Source organism: Rana temporaria, chromosome 3 (genome assembly GCF_905171775.1).
Source record: "Rana temporaria chromosome 3, aRanTem1.1, whole genome shotgun sequence".
Classification (NCBI taxonomy): Eukaryota; Metazoa; Chordata; class Amphibia; order Anura; family Ranidae; genus Rana; species Rana temporaria.
The window spans coordinates 335161724-335187222 of record NC_053491.1 but is presented as its reverse complement, the minus strand read 5'-3'; the positions used below and the strand labels follow the sequence as shown (position 1 = coordinate 335187222).

The 25499-nt window shown below is 43.6% G+C and overlaps 1 protein-coding gene across 2 annotated transcripts in view; it reads left to right on the top strand.

Moving 5' to 3' along the window:
* TNIP1 (TNFAIP3 interacting protein 1) overlaps positions 1-25499 on the top strand; it is a 117704-nt gene that overhangs the window by 32420 nt on the left and 59785 nt on the right. For both annotated transcript variants that reach the window (XM_040345049.1, XM_040345048.1), the window contains exons 2-3: positions 20648-20785; positions 22313-22450. In XM_040345049.1, coding sequence (XP_040200983.1) covers positions 20686-20785; positions 22313-22450 — 238 coding nt within the window. In that variant the 5' untranslated portion in view covers positions 20648-20685. The remainder of the gene's footprint in view (positions 1-20647; positions 20786-22312; positions 22451-25499) is intronic.

The following is a 25499-nucleotide window of genomic DNA, read 5'->3' as shown; positions in this document are numbered from 1 at the left end:
TGTAAGTACACCCTAACAAGGAACGTGTATCTGCTCCGTTTTGACCTGTTAAATATACATTTGAAAGCATTTCGTAACATCTTCCATGTAAGCAAGTAGCAGTTGATCCTGCCAGAAATCTAGTGAACTCATAACGATCTGTAGTGATCTGGCAAAACAATTCCTCTGCTGAACTGTAATCTTCAGGGAACCTTATCAGCGTTGCACAGATTGCCTCTGATTGCCCCCCCCCCCCCCCCCAAGGTGAAGAATGTGCTTTGCAGTCTAAAGCCGGGTACACACTACAGTTTTTGCGCTCTCTACTATTGGCTGAGATCCCTGATCGGGAGTCGATAAGGAGCACTCAGCCTAAGGTGACGACGCTCATAAATACAATGAATGAGTGTTGTCTCCCTAGGACAGGAAGTGTGTTGCTTGCTGGATCACCAAATACAAATGAAAGTGTTAATAACCCCAGCACCCTGCATTCATTAAATCTGGACTCCCACAGTACACAGGACATGGAAATGTAATTATTTTAGTAAATATAAACTGCTAAATACCCTTTTCTTATCAGCAGTATATAGCAGTCTTGTGACTTCTGTCAGTGTCTGGTTAAAGCTTGTAAGATGAGTTTTTATTCTGCTCTAACTGTCCTATGAGACTGCAGGACCCCTGACCCTCTGTCTGGACAGAGCCGATTGGCCCTGTGCTGATCACATGCACTCTCCTAAGAAAAAAAAATAACTCTCAAGCAATAAACACCAAACTGAGCATTTGCAGTCTAACTCCAAGGCTCAGCAGATGGATCGGGGACAGTGGAAGAAGGGAAAGATCAGGGAAGACAGGATCAAACAGCTTTTCTACACAATAAAGAGGATTCTGTTCTACAGTGAATATAACAATCACGCTTTACTGAATATACAGACTGATTTTACTGTGAGTTTAGTAACCCTTTAGGCTGAATAAAAGATGAATGCAGCCACCACATGTAATTATTGGTGAGCTGCAAGATATACAATTTTTCTTCTCGGGTGTACTTTTATAATGTGGGTGCTCAGTGGAATTAAATAGACGCCATGTGCACCATTATTACTTTTCGTAATGTAAAACCTTAAACTCTTCTGGCACGCAATCTATATATACAGAGATCACAAAGTGAAAGCAGATAAGCGGGACTGGGAATTTCCAGCGTCTCTTTGCTTACAGTTTCGCAGTGCTGTTATCTGTGATCCATAACGGCCAACTAATTTATCTTGTGAACGGAGATTTCCAGTCCAATGCAATAAGATTTGGAGGGCATCACCTTTCTGCACTTTTTTTTCCCAATGCCCCGATTAGTCTGCCAGCTCTGCGGGCGAGAACCCCACTTAAAAACAGGCCATCAATGCAGAAGGGAAACCTGAGGTGTGAGTCGGCCTTGGACGCTCATTATCTTGTTTGACCCTATTTCTAGGAAACGTGATATGCGTGAAAGGGAAACTGTTTTATCACCACTATAACTATTTATATCGTTTGTGTAACTTCAATGAATAGATTAAATATAGCTTACCATCTGTAAGTTTAAATGCACTGGACTTTGTGGTCTCCAAGGGAAATAGACTTCCATTTCATAAAAGAATACAAAATATATTCTTGTGACCCACAGACCTCAGCGAATATGTGTGTGTGTGTGTGTGTGTGTGTGTGTGTATGTGTATGTGTATGTGCACCTTCCTTGTTTAACCTTAAGCCCTGAGCCTGTTTTTCAGACTTTGGGCCAGATTCTCGTCCAGCAGCGTATCTCTGCGGTGGCGTAACATATCCCATTTACGTTACGCCGCCGCAACTTCGACGGGCAAGTGCAAGTAAATGTACTGTGACCCGACGTGATTGACGTTTTTCCCGTCCGTGGAATTTCCCACTGTGCATTGCTCCAAAGTACGCCGCAACGACGTCATTGGTTTCAACGTGAACATAAATGACGTCCAGCCCCATTCACGGACGACTTACGCAAACGACGTAACTTTTTCAAATTACGATGCGGGAACGACGGCCATACTTAACATTGTTACGCCGCACTTATGCCACCATATAGCAGGGGCAACATTACGCCGGGAAAAGCCTAGCGTAAACGGCGTAACTTTACTGCGTCGGCCGGGCGTACGTTCGGGAATTCGCGTATCTAGCTAATTTGCATACTCAACGCGGAATTCGATGGAAGCGCCACCTAGCGGGCAGAGTAAAAATGCAGTTACGATCCGACGGCGTAAGAGACTTACGCCTGTCGGATCTAACAGATATCTATGCGTAACTGATTCTAAGAATCGGGCGCCGTCGTATCTCCACTGAGAATCCGGGCCTTTGTGTTTACACGTTAAAAACAATTTTTTTTGCTAGAAAATTACTTTAGAACCCCCAAACATTATACATTTTTTTCTAACACCCCTAGAGAATAAAATGGCGGTCATTGCAATACTTTTTGACACACCGTATTTGCACAGCTGTCTTGCAAGCGCACTTTTTTGGAAAAAATAAGACAACCGTAAAGTACCGGTAAGTCCAATTTTTTGTTTTATATTGTGAAAGATGATGGTACACCGAGTAAATTAATACCCAACATGTCATGCTTAAAAGTTGCGCCCGCTCGTGGAATGGCGACAAACTTTTACCCTTGAAAGTCTCCATAGGGGACTTTTAAAAAATTGAACAGGTTACCAGTTTTGAGTTACAGAGGAGGTCTAGGGCTAGAATTATTGCTCTTAGGGCGCGTACACACGATCGGTCCAAACCGATGAAAACGGACTGAAGGACCGTTTTCATCGGTCCAAACCGATCGTGTGTGGGCCCCATCGGTCAGTTCTCCTTCGGTCAAACTTGCTTTAAAATTTTAACCGATGGACGCCTAACCGATAGGTCAAAACCGATCGCTAGTATGCAAAAGCATCGGTTAAAAGCCCGCACATGCTCAGAATCAAGTCGACGCATGCTTGGAAGCAATGAACTTCGTTTTTTCCAGCACGTCGTTGTGTTTTACGTCACCGCATTCTGATACTATTGGTTTTTTAACTGATGGTGTGTAGGCACATCAGACCATCAGTCGGCTTCATCGGTTAACCGATGAGAACAGTCCTTTGGATCGTTCTCATCGGATGGACTGATCGTGTGTACGCGGCCTAACTTTAACGATCGTGGCGATACCTCACATGTATGGTTTGAACACTGTTTTCCTATGCGGGCGCTACTCACGTATGCGTTAGATTCTGCAAATCGATGTCTGTTTACCTGCGCTGTCTCCATTGTAGGGGCCCCAGAGCATTATTTTACCCAGGGGCCCATGATGCTATTAAGATGGCCCTGGTGCTGGTGATTTTATTTCAGTGCAACACCTGCTGTCTACTGGTATCATCTGCGTGAAATAATATTATTAAGATGTTATTTTCTTTAATAAGGTTTTCTGTTACTCAAGTCACTGATCTCTCACTCTATTTGTTGCCACATGTCATTTTAGTGGTAGATTTATTTTATTTTTTATTTTACATAATGAGATTTCTAGACTGCAATTATTCTATGATGATTTATCTTATGATGCTGCAAATGTGTATTTTGTACTATGTTACCTGGCACTGCGATGCCCACTGGCTGTTATCCTATTTTACTTTATTATAAATAAAAAAAACTCCTTGAACGTTAAAATTGGCGCAGTTGTGCAGGGTTCCGCACGCCACACAGGGATCTGTGAATGAGTAAACTACAAGTCCCGTCTTCCACTTTAACAGACTGACTTGTAGTTCTAAATGGACTAGGAGTGTGCTCATAGTCAGGGGCGGACTGACAACTCATGGGGCCCCCGGGCAATAGAAGATTATGGAGCCCCTGGGCTTACAGATGGCCACCATGCCAGGAGGCAGTGCAGAGGCAGGGCAGCTAAAATCGCAGGATTTTCACATCAAAAGCATGTCGATTTTGGACATATCAGGGACAGATGTAAAAAAAATACAGATTTTTACATACTGTCCCTGGTTTTACTGAGCCTGGCAACCCTGATGGGGCCCCCTAGTGGCATGGGGCCCGAGGGCCTCAATGGTCAGTCCGCCGTTGCTCATAGTCCATTCACTCTTCCTCCATCTTTCTAACTGGCAGCTGTACAGAGGTACAAGCAGGAAGCTGGAGGGAGAGTAGTGTACAGGAGCCTGACACTGCGTCTGCAATCCAATGATCGCGGGTGTAATGCTTTGCAGGCTCCTGTAGGGAAAAATAATAAATGCAATTTTTTTTTTTTTACCTGCAAAAATATGTGCATTTTTTTTCCTAAAAGGTGAAGTTAGCCTATAAAAGTCTCCTCTCTTAAAGGGAAAGAAGCAGTAATGAGCTCTTCTCTGTGTCACTTTGATTTCACCTCCCGTTAGATTGCTTCTTGCACAGCAGCACACGTGATTGGCTCATTGTGCTGCTTCTCTCTCTCTCTCTCTCTCTCCCCCAGTTTGCTGTACATGGGATTACAAGAGGGTGATATCAGGCCAAATTTTCTTTACCTAAGCTAATGCAAAAATGTCACTTGTTGAGTCTGTCTGCATGGATGGAGGAATACCCCGCTGCTGACTTGTATTCTAACAACTGGCACTTGCAGCTGTTCAAATACCTTAACAGTGACTGCAGCTGATTATCTGCAATAACTGTTCAGCCAACTTTTATTCACTCAGCCCCTTCAATTTCTTAGCCAAAAGAGTTTGTTCAAGTAGCCTGGTGTCAGCAGGACCACCCATGGCTTGAATTTCAGCCTGTTTACAGGAATCATCCGAAATTCAAGCTATGTCTGGACTGGACAGGTTTACAGTGGTGAGTTTCTCGTGTTCATTGGAATCTGCAGCAAGCCATATAGAGCCTGCCTGACTCTGAGTCCTTCACTTGGCAGGAGAGATGTAAATGGGCCATACAAGCTTCTCAAATGAATAAATGTGCGTACATGTCTATATGATGAACTATGGACCATTTTTTTGCGCAGGATTCTACTGGCAGCAAAATCCTCCATAAACACCTATTGCACGTGCGGATGAGTCCTTCATTTTATCTCTGCAGTGTGGGATCTATGGCTATGCTGTGTAGTGACATTTGGTGATGTCACTACTGTGTTGCTCACAGTTCTTACTGCTGGAGAGGAAGCCGTACCAGAGGACCTGAAGTGGAAGGACCTACCTGCATTTGCTTAGGCTATTCTGTGAATGTGCTTTCTGTGCATCTTATGTTGCTTCACTTCATCTGTTGGTTAAAGTGACTGTAAACCCCAAAAAAAGTAAAAAAAAAAAAGAAGAAAGAAACCTGCAAGACAAAGGCATAATGAGCTAGTATGTATAGCATCTGTGCAGGTTTAGGAGATATCCAGGGTAGCTACAGGTAAGCCTCATTATAGGCTTAACTGTAGTAAAAAGTGGATTGTAAGGGTTGACAACCAGTTTAATCATTCTCCCACAGGTCACCAGATCTCCAGGTATCCAGGTGCTCAGGTCTCACATAAGCATTTAAAGCCCTGCTCCTCAATCAAGTTGGCCATCTCTACTTAGAGATGCAGTGCAGAACAATTCATGGTAAATAGGGAGAAAATCTACTTCAGAAAACCTACAGGCCTTTGCCCTCTGCTAGTCTTTTTTTTTTTTTTTTTTTTTGGAACTTGCTTCTATAGTTCAGGTTCTGTTTAAATGACACATTACTCCCATTTAGGCCCCTTTCACACCTGCGGAAAGTATGTCTGCTTTTTCATCCATCCGTTTATAGGTGATAAAGGGACATACATTGATCCCTATGAGATAGCGGGTGTCAGCGGATGAACATCCGCTAACATCCGATCTCATCCGGGTCCGATTCTGCAGACGGAGGAAAATCCTATTTTTCCATCCGTCTGCGGATCGGATCAGGTGAACACGGACAGACGGTCCGTGTTCATCCGATCCCCCCCCATAGGGGAGAGCGGAGATCTGACAGGGCAGTCCCTGCACATTGTCATCCGTCGGCTCAGAGGGCATCAGCAGCGCGATCCCTGCTGAGCAAGCGGAGGTTCATGGGGTGGATCATCACGGATCCGTCCCGTGTGAAAGGGCCCTTAGTTTTCACACATTCAAGTTGGACTAGGGGTTACCAAAGTAAATGCTTAGTCAGTGTGACTCATGTCAGGGGTATCCTCTGGAATAGATATTTATGATTTATATTTTCTTTTGTCTCCATTTGAGAAGAAACAGAAACTTCTCCCAATGAGCCACAGCAATTATAACACATGCTTGTGAGCCCTATCATAGTTTACTGATCTGTTATAACCTATCCATATATGCAGTGCTTTTTGGATGTGGTCACCCCCACCCTTTGAACTTTTCCACATTTTGTTGTGTTGCAAACTGGAATTGAAATGGATTAATTCAGATTTTTTTGGCATTGATCTATACAAAATAGTCCATAAGGATGGAGAATAAAAAATTGAAATAGCGTTCAAAATGATTATGAAGTCTTGATTGCAACAGCGGCCATATCCATGCGTCTGGTCCCCTGATCTACATATCGGTGGCGCTGGACCATGGATTTCAATGGGGGCGGGGGTGTTTTTTAAGCACCTGATTAGAGCCAGAGGCTCTAATGGGCTAAAAAATAGGTGGCCTCAGAGTGCAGAGCATTGCGCTCTGAGGCCACCCAGTTGTGTGACCATAGCGAATGAATTTTCACAATTTTCACACTAAAGTCAACCAATCAGGAGGCATCCTATTGTATGCATAGCGCTTTGGCTTTTAAGAAGCTGTAGAAGCGGACACCTGAGACGCAGAGGCCGCTGCCTGCACTCCAGGAGAAGAGGGGAGGACACCACAGCCCGCGGGCAGGTGCCGGAGCGCTCGGGGGTGGGGGGCTGCCCCCATACTGCAGGGGTTAAATGCCCAGTTATGTCTCGGGGACAGGCAAAACAATTGTATCTTCTGCTCACAGACAAATGATGCTCCCCTGTGTTTTTGTGGTGGACTGTTCCTCGTTTGTTCATGTCAGAGGTAGAGCTGGGTGATTTTGGCCCCCCAAAAAATCAGCGATTTAAAAAAAAAAAAAAAAACTCGATTCACGATTCAAATCAAGTTTGTTTTTTTTTTGTTTTTTTTCTAATGGACACCGCGCCAGTCCCAAGTTTTTAGGCGAGGCCGCGGTTTCGACCTAGTCCGCTACGATCCTGGGAAAAGGCCGCGGACTAGGCTAAAGCCGCTGCCTCGCCTAAAAAATCCTGCCCGCGGTTTGCCGCGATCCTGGGAAAGACCACGAGCAGTGTCCAGCCTCGCAGCCTTTTTCCAGGATTGCGTCGAGCTGCGGGCAGGGTTTTTTAGGCGAGGCCGCGGCTCGGCCTAGTCCGCGGAGCGCCGGTCCCATGGGAAAAAAATAGATTTGGTCAAAATCTGAATCGATTTGCCCTCGCAACAAACAGATTTGCAAGGTCTGTGGTGTTGTTGGATTGGAATTGGAGTATTTTACAGGTGTTGGAGAGGATAATGTTGTTCAAGGTACGTCGTATGTTGGACAACTTCTCCCAGCCACTTCACAATGCACTGGCCAGTCTGCGGAGTACCATTAGTGACAGATTGTTACATCCACGATGCACCACAGACCGACATGCAGGGCCGTCTTAATAGCATCATGGGCCCCTGGGCAAAGCAATGCACTGGGGCCCCTATCAGTTTGCCCCAATTTACATACTTGGAGTTTCCATCCCAATTTTTTTTTCATTATTGTCCTCATTAGACCTAAAAAAGTCAAAAAATATATATTTTTTTTACTTATCTGGAAATGCCTGTTGCTATGAGGTCCCACGAAATCTGCCTTTGAAAGCACCTAGGATTCTGACATCATCTCCCTCTAATGCTCCTGGGAAATGTGTGTCATCATTTTCCAGGATGCAGTGCGCTACCCAATTATCACTCCCCATCCAAGACTTCCAGGAAGTAAGTGCTTGTAGGCTTCACAATGCCCACAAGCAAAATGACAACGGTGTAGACATAGTTTTATAAACTATCTTTTTTGAATATCTATGCGGATCGGTGGCGGATTGTAAAATAGTGACCGGATTTATATTATAAAAACACAGGATGAAAGGACATACATTTAAAAAATGCTAATTGTGGTTGGAACTCTGCTTTAATTTCAAGAAATTATAAATAGTTGATAGAATTAAACATATATTCATTAGTACTTTCAATAAAATCAATTTTACAAAAGGAAAACATTCCAAAAAACTCAGACTAGTCAACACAAAGGGCATAGGAAGGAATGCAGAGGGGCAGGGGGGGGGGGGGGGGGTTGTCAGGAGGGCACAACACTGGGATTAGGAGGGCACAATATAGGTTCTAGGATGCTTCCTGGGAAACGACCCTATCGGGACAGTTTAGTAAAAAGCATGACTGTCCCAGCAAATCTGGGACAGTTGGCAAGTATCATGTAATGCAAGATTATTGTGGCGCCCCTATGTACCTGGGGCCCCTGGGCAGTGCCAGGAATGCCCTTGCATTAAGATGGCCCTGCCGACACAGGAAATCATCATTGTCTGTGACTATCAAGATATATAATTATTTTCTGCGAGGGCTGAAGTTGAACATTTGATTCTGGTTTATGATCAGGATTTTGTGTTGTTTTTATAGTATGTTGGTGTTGGTGGTAAAGAAAGTGGTGTATTATTTGTATTTCGTAGTTTGACTGTCTGTTATTATATTCTGTGTTATTTATTCTATGTTGTATTTTTTTTTTTGTATAATAAGTGTTTTATTTTATTAAAGAGAGACAAAAATAAAATGCAAAACAAATACAAAATACAGTGGCATTTGAGCAACATCACTTAACATAGTCCGAGCACAGTCAAGCATTACATCTGGGATACAGTTCTAAATGGGCTAAGGGAAGGGTGCCATCCCACCCACTCCGGACATTCGGTCCAATTGAGCGGGCATCCCCCCCAGCAAGTGGGGAGCGGGATGGCCCTGAATCCCGCCCCCGAACAAAAACTAATGATGCTCCCATAGTGACATTAATACATTCCTTGGAATCAGCCAAGGGCGCCATGGGCAGCCCAATAAAAGGTGAAAAAGAAGAACCTTCCAGGGACCTTCCTGAAAGCCCGAGGCAAGGCCGAATACAGAGGCACCACATGCCTGCCTAACTTTAACCGTATGCCGCAACAAAAAGGCAAAAAAACAAAAATAAGATAGCAAAAAAAATGTAATAAAATTTAACAGAGGACACAAAAACTGACAAACATTAGACAAACACAGAGAGAGAGAAAAGACAAGGGAGTCAGAAGAGGAAACAAGAGAGCAAGAAATAGAAGGAAAGAAGCGGAAGGATCGGAAGGATCGGCCCCCACCAACGGCCCGGGCGGGGTATAGCAGTAATCAGGAGGCCTCCTGGTTAGACAGTTGGCGTTGCGCCTGGACGAGTCTCCCAAAGGAGGGGTCTGCCAAAGTAAGCAGAGCCTCCTCTAAGCTGGACGATAACGGGGCAGTATCGTGGATGTGCGCCCTCCACTCCCCCCATGTAGTATTGAAGCGCTCCCGGGTGTCCCTACACTCTGCGAGCCAGCTCTCGGCCTCCATGATCTCCCCCACCTTTCCCAACCAGTCCTGTTCGCTAGGGATATGTGAGCTCTTCCAATGAACTGGGATGAGACGTTTGGCTGCATTGAGGAGATGGGGGAGAGCACTTTTCTTATATTGGGACAGTGAGATGGTAGGGACGTGGAGCAGAAAATGTTGAGGCCGGGCCGGGATATCCAGCCCCAGGCCCTCAGAGATATGCTTACAGACAACATCCCAGAACGGCCGGAGCACCGGGCACTCCCACCACTATGTTGTATTTTAATTGTATGGATGTTTTATGTGTTGTTTATTTTTCATTTTGTTATTTGGTGGTGTTGGTAATTTTGTTGTGTTTTTTTTTTTTTCTTTCATCTTGTTCAGTTTAGTTTTGTTGTGATCTTGTGTTTATTTTGTTAAAGCGGATGTCCGCTGAAAAAAAAATATTAAAAGCCAGCAGCTACAAATACTGCAGCTGCTGACTTTTAATATTAGGACACTTACCTGTCCTGGAGTCCAGCGCCGTCCGCAGCAGAGAACGAGCGATTGCTCGTCACTCTGCTGCCCCCCCCTCGCCATCCTCGGTGAGGGAACCAGGAAGTGAAGCGCTCCGGCTTCACTGCCCGGTTCCCTATGGCGCATGCGCGAGTCGCGCTACGCCTGCTGATTGGCTCCCGCTGTGTACTGGGAGCCGAATGTTCCCAGAACACAACGGGGGGGGGGGGGAGGTGACGTCATGCCCGCAGTCTGCCCGAGACTGTGTGGCCGGAAGTGGGTGCAAATACCTGTCTTTAGACAGGTATCTGCACCCCCCTCCCCCTGAAAGGTGTCAAATGTGACACCAGAGAGGGGAGGGTTCCGATCAGCGGGAGTTCCACTTTAGGGTGGAGCTCCGCTTTAAGCATGTCTGTGTCGTAACAATGTCCAATTTCCCTTTGGGATTAATAACGTATTCTGTAATAATAATTTAGTTTACATATTTTAATATATACAGTATATTGCTTTCCCCGGGGCTCAGCTTTTAATTTAAAAAGCTACCTGGTGATCATGTCAGGTATTTTGGGTACTTCATGTCATAGGGTGACCATGGTCTGTCCTTTGTTTCCCAATCTTGCTAGTGCATGTGACACTGAAGCCTCGTACACACGACCGGTTTTCTGGCAGGAAAACTGCCAAGAGGGCATTTGGCCGGGAATCTTGGCCATGTGCATGCTCCCTAGCAGTTTTTCCCACTCCAAATTGCTTACAGAAGGGGGGGTTATATAATTTTCCTGGAGAGGAGTGCAGGCACAACGGAGGGACTATTTCTTCATTTCCGGGCACATGTACATCATGCCGCCCCACTATTGTATTATGCCTCGTTTTCACTGAGCGGATCGGTTCGGTACGGTACGGTACGCTTTTTTGGGTGTTTCCATTATGAAAGCGTGCCATAAAAGCGAACCATACCGGACCATTCTGGGTCCTGCTTCAGATGTGGGGCCATAGAGAATGGAACGGTTCCATTAGGGCGGACCTACAAATACATCTCACTGATTGGTGGACGTGCTAGGCTTTTTTTCTAAACCTTGCATGGTCCCGGATGGTTCGATTTGCAGTGAAAATGCTCTGCAGAATAGACCGGACCATTCTAACCCGTTCCATTCTAAGCGAACCGATCCGCTCAGTGGAAACGAGGCATTAGTCCCGGCTGGCGGAGTGATAAGGTGATTGTCCGTTCGTCTCCCGGCTGCAGTGCGCTCAAGATATGAAGAAGTTGTCGGTGGCTGACAGCAGAAAGCAGGAGGACAGCGTGGCTGCAATGGACACAGTGAGTGGATAATAGAGGATAGAATACTCACTTTGTCCTATTATGTACCTCACAGCAGATTATCAGCATAGTGGGTGCTGACTTTGTAACAAAGCACAGCAGTAACAGTCTGTTACATACAGTACAGCCATAAGTTAACAAAGTCAGCACCCAAAAGCAATTTGACAGAGAGCCATGATAGAGTACCTGCTTACTGTGCTGTCTGTGTAATTATCATAATGCTGATGATCATAAGAAACAGTGAGATGCTACTTTACATTTCATTTGGGGGAGCAGTAAATGTGCAGCGGAGCTGCATTTTGACTGCTCCCCAAACCAATCCCCTTTAACTTCTTCCCGTCCAGCGACGTACCAGTACATCGCTGGAATGGAAGGATGATACCTTGGTCATCACTACAGCAATGATCAAGATATAATTTTTTAGCCCCAGCAATTCTGCAGAAAGTAAAATTAATTCCAGTGGCTAAGAAGCCCCTGGATTACTTTTACAAACAGTGGAAGGGGGTCCCATAACCACCTTTACTGCTTTTAACATGTGATCAGTAGCATCCGGTTCCTGGGCCACAGTGAGAGGGATGGATGTTGTTCCTCCCACTGTGTGACATCAGAAACTGGAAGTGACAAGGGTTTTGTCACTGCTGGTTTCGGGCTCATGTAAAGAAGCCATCACCGGCTTGAACAAGCATCTGATCAAACTGATCTTGGTTTGATCAGATGCTTTGGGCGGTCAGAGGACAGATATGTCCTCTCCATAAAGAGGACCTGTCATGTCCCATGCTATCACAAGCAATGTTGTTCATCAAATGTAAAGATACAGTGTAAGATTTTTTTTTTTTTTATTGTAATAAAATACAATTTAAAAGAAAATTAAACTGCCTCCTCTCCTTTGTGCTTATTAATTGCAAATGCATGCATTGGCTCCACACGCATATGTAAATGGAAACAAAACTGCATTTTGTTTCAAGCAGGGGGCGGGGCCCAGGGTGGGGTCAAGGGCGTGGTTGAAGGGGGCCCCGTCAGGTAGGCTGTACGGTGCCCCATGATTTCTAACAGCGGCCATGTGTGTGTTCAAATTAGCCCCAGTATGTGTGTACAAATTGGCCCCAGTATGTGGTTTATCACATTCTGCATGTAAGTGCAAAACCCCATGCAAACAGGGAGGGTTAAGTTAGAACTTAAAGGAAACAACTGAACCATGCTCATGTATCATAAATAACACATCAACATAGTAAATAAGTAAATACATCCTCATTTGAATTATAAAAAGTATAACAATTCTGACACTCGGTGGGGGTTTGAGATCCTTCATTTCTGCTCAGCTGGAACGCAGGTGGAGTGCAAACCAGCGTTTTCTATACAATACACGCTGATCCCTGTCTTCTTTAAAAAAAAAAGTTTGTATTGCACTTACGTCTAACCAAATTGACGTAGCTGTACATCTGCACTTTAAACGGCTATCGCTGGAACGCGTGCCCACTGCACAGCAGGGGACCCTATGCGTGTGGCCGGCGGAGAGGAGAGGAGAGACAGATCATCTGTTCCTACTAGTTAGGAACAGTGATCTGGCTCCTCCTCTAGTCGGTCACACCCCCCCACAGTTAGAAACCCACACTGGGGAACACAATTAACACCTTGATTGCCTCCTAGTGTTAACCCTTTCCCTGTTAGTGACATTTACACAGTAATTAGTGCATTTTTTATAGCACCGATCGCTGTATAATTGTCAATGGTTGTAAAAATGTGTCGAACGTATCCGATCTGTCTGCCGCAATGTCGCAGTCCAGCTAAAAATCGCAGATCGCCGCCATTACAAGTATATATAAAAGAAATTATCATTAAAAAGGCCATAAATATAGCCCCTATTTTGTAGACGCTTTGGCCCAGTTTCACAGACACTGGCACATATTTATGCCGCCGTAGCGTATCTCCTTTACGCTACGCCGACGCAGCGCAGAGAGGCAAGCATGGAATTCACAAAGCACTTCCTCCCAAAACTGCGCTGGGTTTCCAAGGCGTAGGTCGGCGTAAGTGGAAGTGGGCGTTAGCCATGCTAATGAGGCGTGACCCCATGCAAATGATGGGCCGAGCGCCAGACAGATACATATCGCCAACTGCGCATGCGACGTCCCATGGACGCATCCGAGGGGGCATGCTCACAAATACGTCGGAACAACTGCCTAATATACACTGGATCACTGCCTACGGCGTGAATGTAACCTACGCCTAGTCATATTCAGGTCCAACGTAAACTACAAAAAATACTTGGGCTTGTGTTCCCTGGTGCAGCTCTTTGCATGGATGCTGCCGAGTTACACCTCCTTTATGGGGCTTAACTTTACGCCGTACGTACAACTTACGCGCACCAGTCATAGCCTGCGTCGGGCGCAAGTACGATCGTGAATCGGCGTATCTCCCTCATTTGAATAGAAAATTAATGGGAGCGCCACATGCGTCCAGCGTAAATATGCGCCCACTCTACACCGGCGTAGGCAAGTTACGTTGGTGGAATGAAGCCTGTTTTTAGGCGTATCTTAGTTTTTTGGACACGGCGCATAGATACGACGGCGCATATTTGCACTTACATCGGCGCAAGTGCTTTGTGAATCCGGCCCTTTATCTTTTGCGCAAATCAATTAATATACGCTTATTGCGTTTTTTTTTTTTTTTTACCAAAAATATGTAGAAGAATATATATAAGGTCGACTGTTATATCGGTCGATATTTGTCCATTTTGGAGAAATCGGCATAGTTAACACTGGCCGCACCTGTGCCAGCAGAGTGTTAAAAATGGAGGAGGAACGTGGGGTTCCTCCTCCCTTCTCCACACTCTGTCTTCAGAGCAGCGCCGTGGTGTGTGAAATGTTATGGAGAGAGAGAGAGAGGGGAGCTGTCATTATTGAGGTTGGATGTTGGGTGGGCGGGAGCCAGCTATCCAACGGGATGGTATATGGGCGCGCCGCTACATGTATGTGGCCCCGCCTCTTTCTTTAACGGCCCGTTCATTGGTTGGATAGCTCCTGGGGCTCGCCCACCCTGGGTCCCGCCCACCACCGACATCACACTGAATCTGTAATCTCTCTCTCTCTCTCTCTCTCTCTCTCTCTCTCTCTCTCTCTCTCTCTCTCTCTCTCTCTCTCTCTCTCTCTCTCTCTCTCTCTCTCTCTCTCTCTCTCTCTCTCTCTCTCTCGAGCAGTTTCACACAGTTACATTATCGGCTGTGAAACCTGACAATACCAACCAATTCCACCTGCCAGTGCTAACTATTGCCATCCAGTGCCAATTAGTGCCGCCTGCCAATCAGTGACAACCAGTGCCACCTGCCAGTGCTAACTAGTGCCATCTGCCAGTGCCAATTATTGCCATCCAGCACCATCTGCCAGTGTCAATTAGTGCCACCTGCCAATCATTGCCAGCCAGTACCACTTGCTAGTGCCATATTCCAGTGCCACCTGCCAGTGCCAATTAGTGCCATCCAGTGCAACCTGCCAGTGCCAATTAGTGCCACCTGCCAATCAGTGTCAACCAGTGTCACCTGTTAGTGCCACGAGCCAGTGCCAACCGTCAGTGCCTGCCAGTGCCACCTGCCAAAAAAAAAATCAGCATCATATATCAGCCATCGACCGCTCCGATTTCTAAATATCGGCATCGGCCAGAGAAAAACCCATATCGGTCGACCTCTAATATATATCGGCCTAAACTGAGGAAGAAATTTTTTATTTTTGGGGGGATATTTAATATAGCAAAAAGTAAAAAATATTTCATTTTTTGTTTTCAAAATTGTGCGCAATTGTCAGTTAAAGCGACGCAGTGCCGTATTGCAAAAAATTGCCTGGTCGTTAAGGGGGCAAATCCTTTCGTGGGCTGAAGTTAAATAAATGATTTGAAATACTGCACCTCTCTCTGTGTGTGTGTGTGTGTGTGTGTATATATGTATGTATGTATGTATGTATGTTATATATATATATATATATATAACATACATACATACATACATACATACATACATACATACATACATAGAGATATATATATATATTCTCTAATGTGTGTGTGTGTGTGTATATATATATATATATATATATATATATATATATATATATATATATATATATATATATATATATATATATATATATATATATATATATATATATATATATATATATATATATATATATATATATATATATATATATATATATATATATATATATATATATATATATATATAAATATAATTGAATGGATGACAGCAGGAGCTTGAGTTAAATCCTGTGACCTTATGTATGACATCTTGGATTTTCCCATATGTGCAATTTGACTCCCTGTAATAGGGCTCAATTAAGTCTGGTGAGTGCATTGTGTGTCTGCATGCTGGTTTAGAGGAATCGTTCCTTTACTCACTGAGGACGCCATTCATGTTTGGAGATTTATATATGAACTTCACAAAAAATTTTTTTTTACTTTTTATAATTCAAATTAAGGTGTATTTATTTGTTTATTCGCTATGGTGATGTGTAATTTATGATATATGAGCGCGGTTCATTTGTTTCCTTTCACGTTTTAGGTGTTTTCACACTTTACAACAAGCAGCTCTTTATTGTAGTTTATTTGTTTTGCTGATTGATTCATTGATTTAATTTGTGAGAGTTTGAATCCTATTGGGTCCTATATTTTTCTCCATTCCAATTGCTGTCGGTTACCGCTCTTTATGAAGTCTTTACTTATTTTGCATATTTTGCCAGAAAATATCTAGCATTCAGTCACCTACACTTCCCTTCTGTTTTGTGGTTTATAGACCTTGGCACCAAAACTCCCCACGCTTGTGTTTGCGTGACAAGACTCACAATTTGAGTTTTAATTGGTTTAGAGAGGAAGAGAATTTTTTGTTTTTCTTTTTACCACAAGCCTGGTTTATTTTTACATACATCTAAATATGTGCTAACTGTATTTGGCCAGAAAGACACCCCCTGTTCATTCTAATTCTGTCATACACAGGGCATAGGAAGTAGCCTCGCCAATAAAATGATTACTAAATAAAGGCACCATTCCCTGATGTCTTAAAGGGGTTGTAAAGGAATTTTTTTTTTTCCCCTAAAAAGTTTCCTTTACCTCAGTGCAGTCCTTCACTTACCTCATCCTACCATTTTGCTTTTAAATGTCCTTATTTCTTCTGAGAAATCCTCACTTCCTGTTCTTCTGTCTGTAACTCCACACAGTAATGCAAGGCTTTCTATCTGGTGTGGAGAAAACCTCTTGAGGGGGGAGGGGGCAAGCAGGAGTGTCAGGACACACTCTGCTTTGCAGATAGAGAAAGGAGCTGTGTGTTAGTGGGCGTCCTGACACTCCTGCTCGCCCCCTCAAGAGGTTTTCTCCACACCAGGGAGAAAGCCTTGCATTACTGTGTGGAGTTACAGACAGAAGAACAGGAAGTGAAGATTTCTCAGAAGAAATAAGGACATTTGAAAGCAAAATGGAAGGATGAGGTAAGTGAAGGAGGACTGCACTAAGGTAAAGGAAGCTATTTAGGGAAAACATTTTTTACCTTTACAAACCCTTTAAGGCCCGTACACACGATTGGATATTCCGACAACAATTGTCCGATGGACGTGTTTTGTCAGATAATCCGACCGTCTGTATGCTCCATCGGACAACTGTTGTCGGAATTTCCGACAACAAATGTTGGATGGTCATGCTCTCAAATTGTCCGACAACAAATGTGTTCCGTCTGATTATCCGATCGTGTGTACACAAATCCATCGGAATAAAATCCAAAGTACAAACACGCATGCTCCGAACCAATTCTAACCATAAGACAACCGCAGAATTTGCCCAAATGGTGGTGCTAAAGAGCAGAAAAACCACAAAGTTTCATGAATTTTGGCTGAAAAATTTCTGCCGTCTGTATGCAGAACAAGTTCACGGACAACGCCCTTCAGACAAACAGTCCGTCTGCATTGATTTGTTTGATGGAAGTCTGATCGTATGTATGAGGCTTTAGAAAGACAAGTGAACTCATAAGCTGGCCATACACCATACAATTTTCTTATTCAATTTCCTTTAGATTTACCTTCAACTGTGTAGTATAAGGGCCTGCCTGATTCCACACAAATTGAAAGTGTTTAGATTTGACCTCCTATTATATGGTTTTGGTAAATCTAAAGGAAATCTATAGAAGAAAATTTTATAATGTATGGTCAGCCTTATAGAGGACATCCTTTCCTTTCAGGTATCTATCTCTCAATTAGTGAACTGGTAACTCTAGCCTGAACCTTCATGCAGCCGGGCTGTATAATTAAATTCTTGTTACGCCTTTTTTTTAAATCTCTTTAAAATCTTGTGCCTGCATATTATAATTTGTCAAAAAATTTGCACGGAAATTGTAAAATACGGATTTCTCTTAGGCCTCATTCACACAGATGCACCGATCCGTACACCCATGCAAAGGGGTGGTCTTCACCTGTGCCCGATCTCGGGTGTTTTGTGCAGGCAGCCTGCTCAAATCAGTGACGAGTGGCTGGCTGCATGGAACTGCACAGATCAGCAGAGATCTCCATGCACATTCCGGGGTATACATTTCATGTGGGTCCAATACATGAATGAGAATGCAGACAGACTGTGTTCTAATCTGTACATTGGACTTGCAAGGATGTACACCTTGGGATGCTCCATTATTGGACAGACTGATGCCTCATCTCTCTGTTCTCTCTTCCTATCAGCATATATATTGTGTAATGCTGCACACCTGATTGCCTCCTAGTGCTGCCCCTCTTTGTCTTATTCAGTGTGATTGTATACTAGAGAATACAATACATTCCAAATTTGAGACTCCAGTAGAAGCTCCGCTCCAGACACTTAAAGTGATATTAAAGCTTCCTATTTTTTTTAAATTAAAATAACAAACATGTTACATGTTCTGTGCAATGATTTTGCACAGAGCAGCATTGATGCTCCTCTTCTCTCCCCCACTGTAATATCCACAGACATCTCCCCCACTGTAATATCCACAGACATCCCCTAATATCCACAGACATCTCCCCCACTGTAATATCCACAGACATCCCCTAATATCCACAGACATCTCCCCCACTGTAATGTCCACAGACATCTCCCCCACTGTAATGTCCACAGACATCTCCCCCACTGTAATATCCACAGACATCTCCCCCACTGTAATATCCACAGACATCTCCCCCACTGTAATATCCACAGACATCCCCTAATATCCACAGACATCTCCCCCACTGTAATATCCACAGACATCTCCCCCACTGTAATGTCCACAGACATCTCCCTCACTGTAATGTCCACAGACATCTCCCCCACTGTAATGTCCACAGACATCTCCCCCACTGTAATGTCCACAGACATCTCCCCCACTGTAATGTCCACAGACATCTCCCCCACTGTAATGTCCACAGACATCTCCCCCACTGTAATGTCCACAGACATCTCCCCCACTGTAATGTCCACAGACATCTCCCCCACTGTAATATGGTCCACAGACATCTCCCCCACTGTAATATGGTCCACAGACATCTCCCCCACTGTAATATGGTCCACAGACATCTCCCCCACTGTAATATGGTCCACATCTCCCCCACTGTAATATGGTCCACAGACATCTCCCCCACTGTAATATGGTCCACATCTCCTCCACTGTATAGGAAGATTAGTGCTTGCTTAGTCTTACCAGAGAAGCCGGCCGAACACGAGCAGTTGATGCCGGGTGATGACGTCAGCGCGCCGCTTTAGGCTCACCTGGGCCGCCGCTCGGTGCACTAACATGGGCGACGCTCCGGGAGCTAGGCCGAAGCCGCGACCTTTCCCACAATCTGCATATGGTGACCCGTTCGGATCACAGATCATTTACGATCCGTTGCACCACTAGTATCGTGCAAAAGAATTTTGATCGATCAAAAAAATTAACGATTAATCTTTAATTTCCACAGCCCTAGTTTCTAGTCTTTTCTGCCTTCCAAGATAATAACTTAAACGGAACTTTACCCTTAACAGTTTGATAAAAATTAATGTTCTTTAACAGAATAACATATATTCCACATTAATAAATATGCTTCCAAAATTAGGGTGTGCTGTAAATTGCCTTCAGCATTGCTTCTGTTTCTTCTTGCTGGAGGCCGCCATTTTGTTGAAGCCCAGAGCAGTCACTATTGGAAACTCTCCCCCTCCTTGGTCTCAAAACTATATGTTGTTTTCTTCAATTAAAATGAGTACATTTTCAGCCTTGATTGTATGTCTTGGCTCATATAGAGAGAAAGGCTGTCCAGAAACTTTACAGTGCTAGAGTTCATAGGCTTCCACAAAGGAGAAAGGAGAGAATTTCAGGGAGATAAGACACTGTCCTTGTAACTCTTTTTATGTCTCCATGGCAGCAGAGTTTGTCCTGTTACTGTTTCTGCTTTTTTTTTTTCTCTCACCCTAACCTGTGCTCCCTCAGTACAGTCTGTGCCATTCCTGTAGCTTTCTTCCTCTTCAGCAACAGTAAATCTTAATACTGCCAGCAGATTGGCCTCTAGTGGCTCTGATTTTAGGCACAGTGCCAATAGTAGAGAGCCAATGAGCATGTGCAGAGCAGGGTGAGACAGTGTATTTCTGGATTTTAAACAGTATAGACACTTATTTGTAATGTTTTATACCTGCAAAAGGGGTCAGCATGATGTGATCTAGCAGGACTTTAGTAAGAAAATTAAGTTCCACTTTAATATAAATATTATATAATGACCTAGGAATACAGATGGTAAATATAAGCAACCCCTGGGGGATGCATTCAAATAAATGGCCAATGCACAGGTTCCCCTTAAAGTGATTGCAAAGTGTTGACTTTTTTTTTTTTTTTTTAATAAAAATAACAAACATGTTATACTTACCTGTTCTGTTGTAGTGGTTTTGCACAGGGCAGCCCAAATCCTCCTCTTCTCTGGTCCCTCTTCTGTGCTCCTGTCCCCTCCCTCCTGTTGAGTGCCCCCACAACAAGCAGCTTGCTATGGGGACAGCTCGAGACACTCATGGAAATTGCTGGACATAGATGGGGCTCAGGTAAGTATTAGATGGGCCGAGGGGGCCGGCGGCACAGAGAGGGCTTTTTATCCTAATGCATAGAATGTATTAACATATAAAAAACCTTCTGACTTCACAACTTTTTTTATGGTAAGTATATTCACTCTGATTTGCTCAAACCTGTATATTTTACCTGTGTTAATTGTGAAGGATAAGTGTTTTTAAAATGTTCTGTTTGGATGCACATTATGTTGTACTTATTTTTTTATTATTTCTTTTTTAGACCTGCTGGATCACTTTTGTTGGATGTCTAACTGATTAATGGAAGGTAGAAGTCCCTACAGAATATATGATCCAGGAGGCACAGCCCCAAGCCGACTGTCCACACAGAGGCAAAACATGGACGGAATCTTGAATTTAGGTAAAATAAAAAACATAACTGTTGCGGTATTCCTGCCATCTGCACATTTACTATATCCTTTTTATTATATTAACAAAAAGCCAGGCACTTCTGATAAAATAAAGCTGTGGCCGGGGGCTGAATGTGGCCATTTGCTTTCCTTTATTGGCCCTTGGGGTACTTTCTTTCCCACTGACACCAACAATGGGGCATAATTCCTGTTACTGACATCAACAACAGGGCACTATTTCTTCCATTGACACCAACGATGGGGCACTATTCCTCCCCCTATTGCCAAAGATGCACTGTTTAGTCCCACTGATGCCAGGACAATATCTACTTCCCATGGCCACGCTCCAGCCCCTTAAACTTTAAAGGACAGTAAACTGGCCCTTTGTTTAGAAAGAACCCCAATATAAAGCATACTTGCCAGCATGTGAGTCCAAGTCCCTGGGACACTGTCACTTGTCCACACGTGACATGCGCACTTTCCAGTGGCCATGCCCAAACCACGCCTTTTTTAAAGGCAGGTCTGGACTCTGCAATCTCCTCAGTTTTCACCCTATTTTGAGTGAGCGCACATGCTCAGTAACTCAAATAAAGGTGATACTCTGATTCTAAGGCTCAGGCCAAGGACAGTGATGGCGAACCTTGGCAGCCCAGATGTTTTGGAACTACATTTCCCATAATGCTCATGCACTCTGCGGTGTAGTTGAGCCTCATGGGAAATGTAGTTTCAAAATATCTGGGGTGTCAAGTTTTGCCATCACTGTCCTAGGACATCGTATGATCAATTAGGACACACCATCATCTCTAGGGACAGAGGTCAAAAATGCCCTGCCAAACCCCTCCCTCCCACAGAGCTGATTGTTGTTTGATTGGCCACAGCGAAAGTCGCCTGTCCTTGACTCAGTGCTGATCCTGACCTTCCTGGGGCCCTAAGCAAAATGACATGTCACATTAAAGTTGAGGAGCGGAGGGGGTGTTCTGCTGTCGGAAATTACATCTTACATTAAAGTGAGAAGCAGGGGGGTGCTGACTTCTTACCTCTTCTCCCATGCAGCCAGCGATTTCTCCCCAGACGGGGCCTCTAGTAATTTGGGGGGTCCTCCGCAGCTTTGCGGGGCCCTAAGGGGCTTGCATAGTGAGCCTATAGGGCAGATCGGCCCTGCCTGGTGGCGACTTGAAGTCGCCTTGTAAGTCGCCCCAAGTCGCGCTGAAGTCGCCTCGCAAAGTCGCACACAAAGTCGTGTTGCCCCTGTGTGAACCGGCTCTAAATGGGCATGTTTAGATTGGTAAGTTAGACATTTCTACAAAAACTCTATTTTGTTAATAAATAATGTGATATAAAAATGGAGGAAGATTTTATAACCTTATTTTTGTCACAGCAAATAGTAATAAATCATGGCTTGGATGTTTGACAATCCCACCATCTGTTCCACATATGTCCCCATGTAGTTTCTTTTCTCCGTCGTGTGTTTCTGTTTCTGTTCTTCTCCTGTTACTCATATGCTGCATCACAGTGAGGCTTGTCACTCTATATCTCAGGTGAATTGTTGGAGGAGTCTCAGAATGTGGCTTTCACTCTCCGACAGAAAGCGGAGGCTCTGACCAAAGACAACCAGGATTCGCAGCCTTCTTCGTGCCCAGCCTCTCGATCTTCTCACCTTGGACCAATGGATACAGGTAAGCAGAGCTTTTTTTCCCAGAAAATAGGTGCAGGAACTCAACCACGACCCTGTTCAGATTTCAAAAACAGTAGAAGGGTCTTAAAGGGGCATTAAATACCAGAATTGCATTACATACAGAGTGCAGAGTTAAGGGGGTTACACACAGACTGCAGAGCTGTCACTTGTAAACACAGAAACCAGATTTCTGTGTTTACAAGTGATTGTGGTGAGCAGGCACCAAAGGGTCTGAGCCAGAGGTGGTGGAACTGAGTTCCCCCAAGTTCCCCCAGAAAAAAAGCCCTGCAGGTAAGTCTCTGCGCCAGAGCTGTAAAGCCTTGTGGGGCAAAGCCATGAATTTGGTCCCAGGATTCGTTGGGGGGTCTTCTGTTATGTCTATCTAGAATATATGCAGTTTATGGGATTTAAAGGGGACCTATCGCACCTTTAAAGCCATCCAGCTTTAGATAGTGACAGCTATCGAACCTATTAAGGCAACCCAACAGCTTCGATCTGTCCAATACAAAGTTGGTTGAAATTGGCAAAAAAAATTCTACATGTATGATCAGCTGACATTTCTGCTTTTGAAAACAAATAGATCGGCGCAGCGTATCAGAGATACACTAAGCCGCTGTACCTTACCTGGCGTATTTTCTAATCCTCAGCGAGTTTGCGCCGTAAGTTACGGCGGCGTAGTGTATTTCTGGTGGCGGATTTCAAATTGGGCGGGTTTGGGGGGCGGGTTTCATTTAAATGAAGCGCGTCCCCGCACCGAATGAACTGCGCATGCGTCGTTCCGAAATTTCCCGCCGTGCATTGCGCTAAATGACGTCACTAGGACGTCATTTTTTTTAACTTAGACGTGAGTTACTTCTATCCCGATTCTCGGACGACTTACGCAAAAAAAATAAATTCTAATTTTGATGCGGGAACGACGGCCATACTTAACATGGCAAGTCTATCTATACGCCGCAAAATAGCAGCTTTAACTATACGCCAGAAAAAGCCGACTACAGACGACGTTAGAAAATGCGACGGCCGCGCATACGTTCGTGGATCGTCATTAATCGCTAATTTGCATACCCGACGCGGAAAACGACGCGAACTCCACCCAGCGGACGCCGAAGTATTGCATCTAAGATCCGAAGGCGTACGAAGCCGTACGCCTGTCGGATCTTACCCAGATGCCGTCGTATCTTGGTTTGAGGATTCAAACTAAAGATACGATGCGGGTAATCAGTAGATACGCCGGCGTACTTGCTCTGTGGATCTACCCCTATGTCTTTTCTGACAGCAGAGACCTTGGAGAATAAAATGGTGGCTATTGCAATTCTTTTTTTTAATTAAAAACGATTTTTTTGCGCAGCCGTTTATCAAATGAAAATTTTAAGGAAAAATACACTTGAATGAAACACCAAATAGTAATTCAATTATAGGTAAAATATAAAATATGATGATGCATTATGTAAAAAAATACCAAACACGTCAAGAAAATATAAAATTGTGCACATCGGTGAAATGGTAACAAACTACGATATCTAAAATTGTCCATAGGCAACATTTAAAAAATGCTATAGCACTAAAATGATTGTTCTTATTCTGACGTTCACAGCGATACCTCACATGTATGGTGCAATTATCATTTACATATTTATGCTGGTCCTAGGTGCATGTGAGCACGGGGGTGGGGGAGACGGTCAAGGGTGATTTTTTTTTTTAATGATTTTTATTTATTTCATTTTGTTAATATTTTTTTAACTTTTTTGCTATTACAAAGGCATGAACAAGCCATATTGCCAAAGTTTTGGGCAGTGACAGGTATTCTGTATAGAGACATAATAGACCCCTAGTGTCTCCCCCTCCAAGGCAGCTGATCAAACACAGACCGGATTTGATCTGCTGCTTCCCTGGATATAACAGCCAAGTAAAAAAGGCTTTTAAACTGTGAAGCCTCGTACACACGATCGGATATCTGATGGAATCTAATCCGATGGATTTTTTCGTCGGATATCCGATGAAGCTGACTTTCATCAGTCTTGCCTACACACCATCAGTCTAAAATCCGACAGTGCCAAAATGCAGTGACGTAAAACACTAGACGTGCTGAGAAAAATTAAGTTTAATGCTTCCGAGCATGCGTCGACTTGATTCTGAGCATGCGTGGATTTTTGACCGATGGACTTCCACACAGACTATCGTTTTTTTTTCTATCGGTTTTTGATCCATATGAAGAATTTATATGGATATTTTTTTTCACCGATGGAAAACAAACCGATGGGGCCCGCACACGATCTGTTTGTCCAATGAAAACAGTCCATCGGTCTATTTTCATCGGACAAACCGATCGTGTGTACAGGGCTTAAGGCCCCATTCACACCTCAGCGTTTTGTAGCTCCAGAACGCTAGAGGGGAAAAAAATCAATTATTCTCTATGGAGATGGTTCACATCTCCACTACAAAATGCTTGAAGCCAAATGCTTGAAGCTCAAACAAGTTTTGGAGCTTTTTGTTGTTGCTCGAATTGGGCAGATTTGGGCGTTTTTGGCGCATTGGTATTCCTACAGAAATTCATGGAAACGCGCCATTCATGTGTTTTTTTTTGTGTACGTTTTTGCGCTATTTTCTGCTCTTTTTTTCTTATAAAATAGTATTAATATATGGATAAATAAATGTAAAATAAATACACAAATAAATAAAAATCATCATAAATAAGTAAAATAAATGAATAATATGTAATGATAGATTAATACATGATACATTAATAAATATTAATTAACCTAAAAAATATTAAATACATTTATTATTATTAATAATAAAAAAAAACACCCAAACTTGAACAAAAAATACTTTGAGAATTATAATTATTATTATTAATAAACAAAAGAGAAAACAACGGCCGTTCCTAATAAACAAGCACTCCCTATCTGGGTATAAAAAGAAAGAAAGTCAATTAAGGCTACAGCTGCTTCCATACAACCAGCCCAAAGGCAAGTACAACAGATTATTATTATTATTATTTTTGTGTTAGGGTGTTTAATTGTTTATTATTATTTTATTTTTTAAGGGTT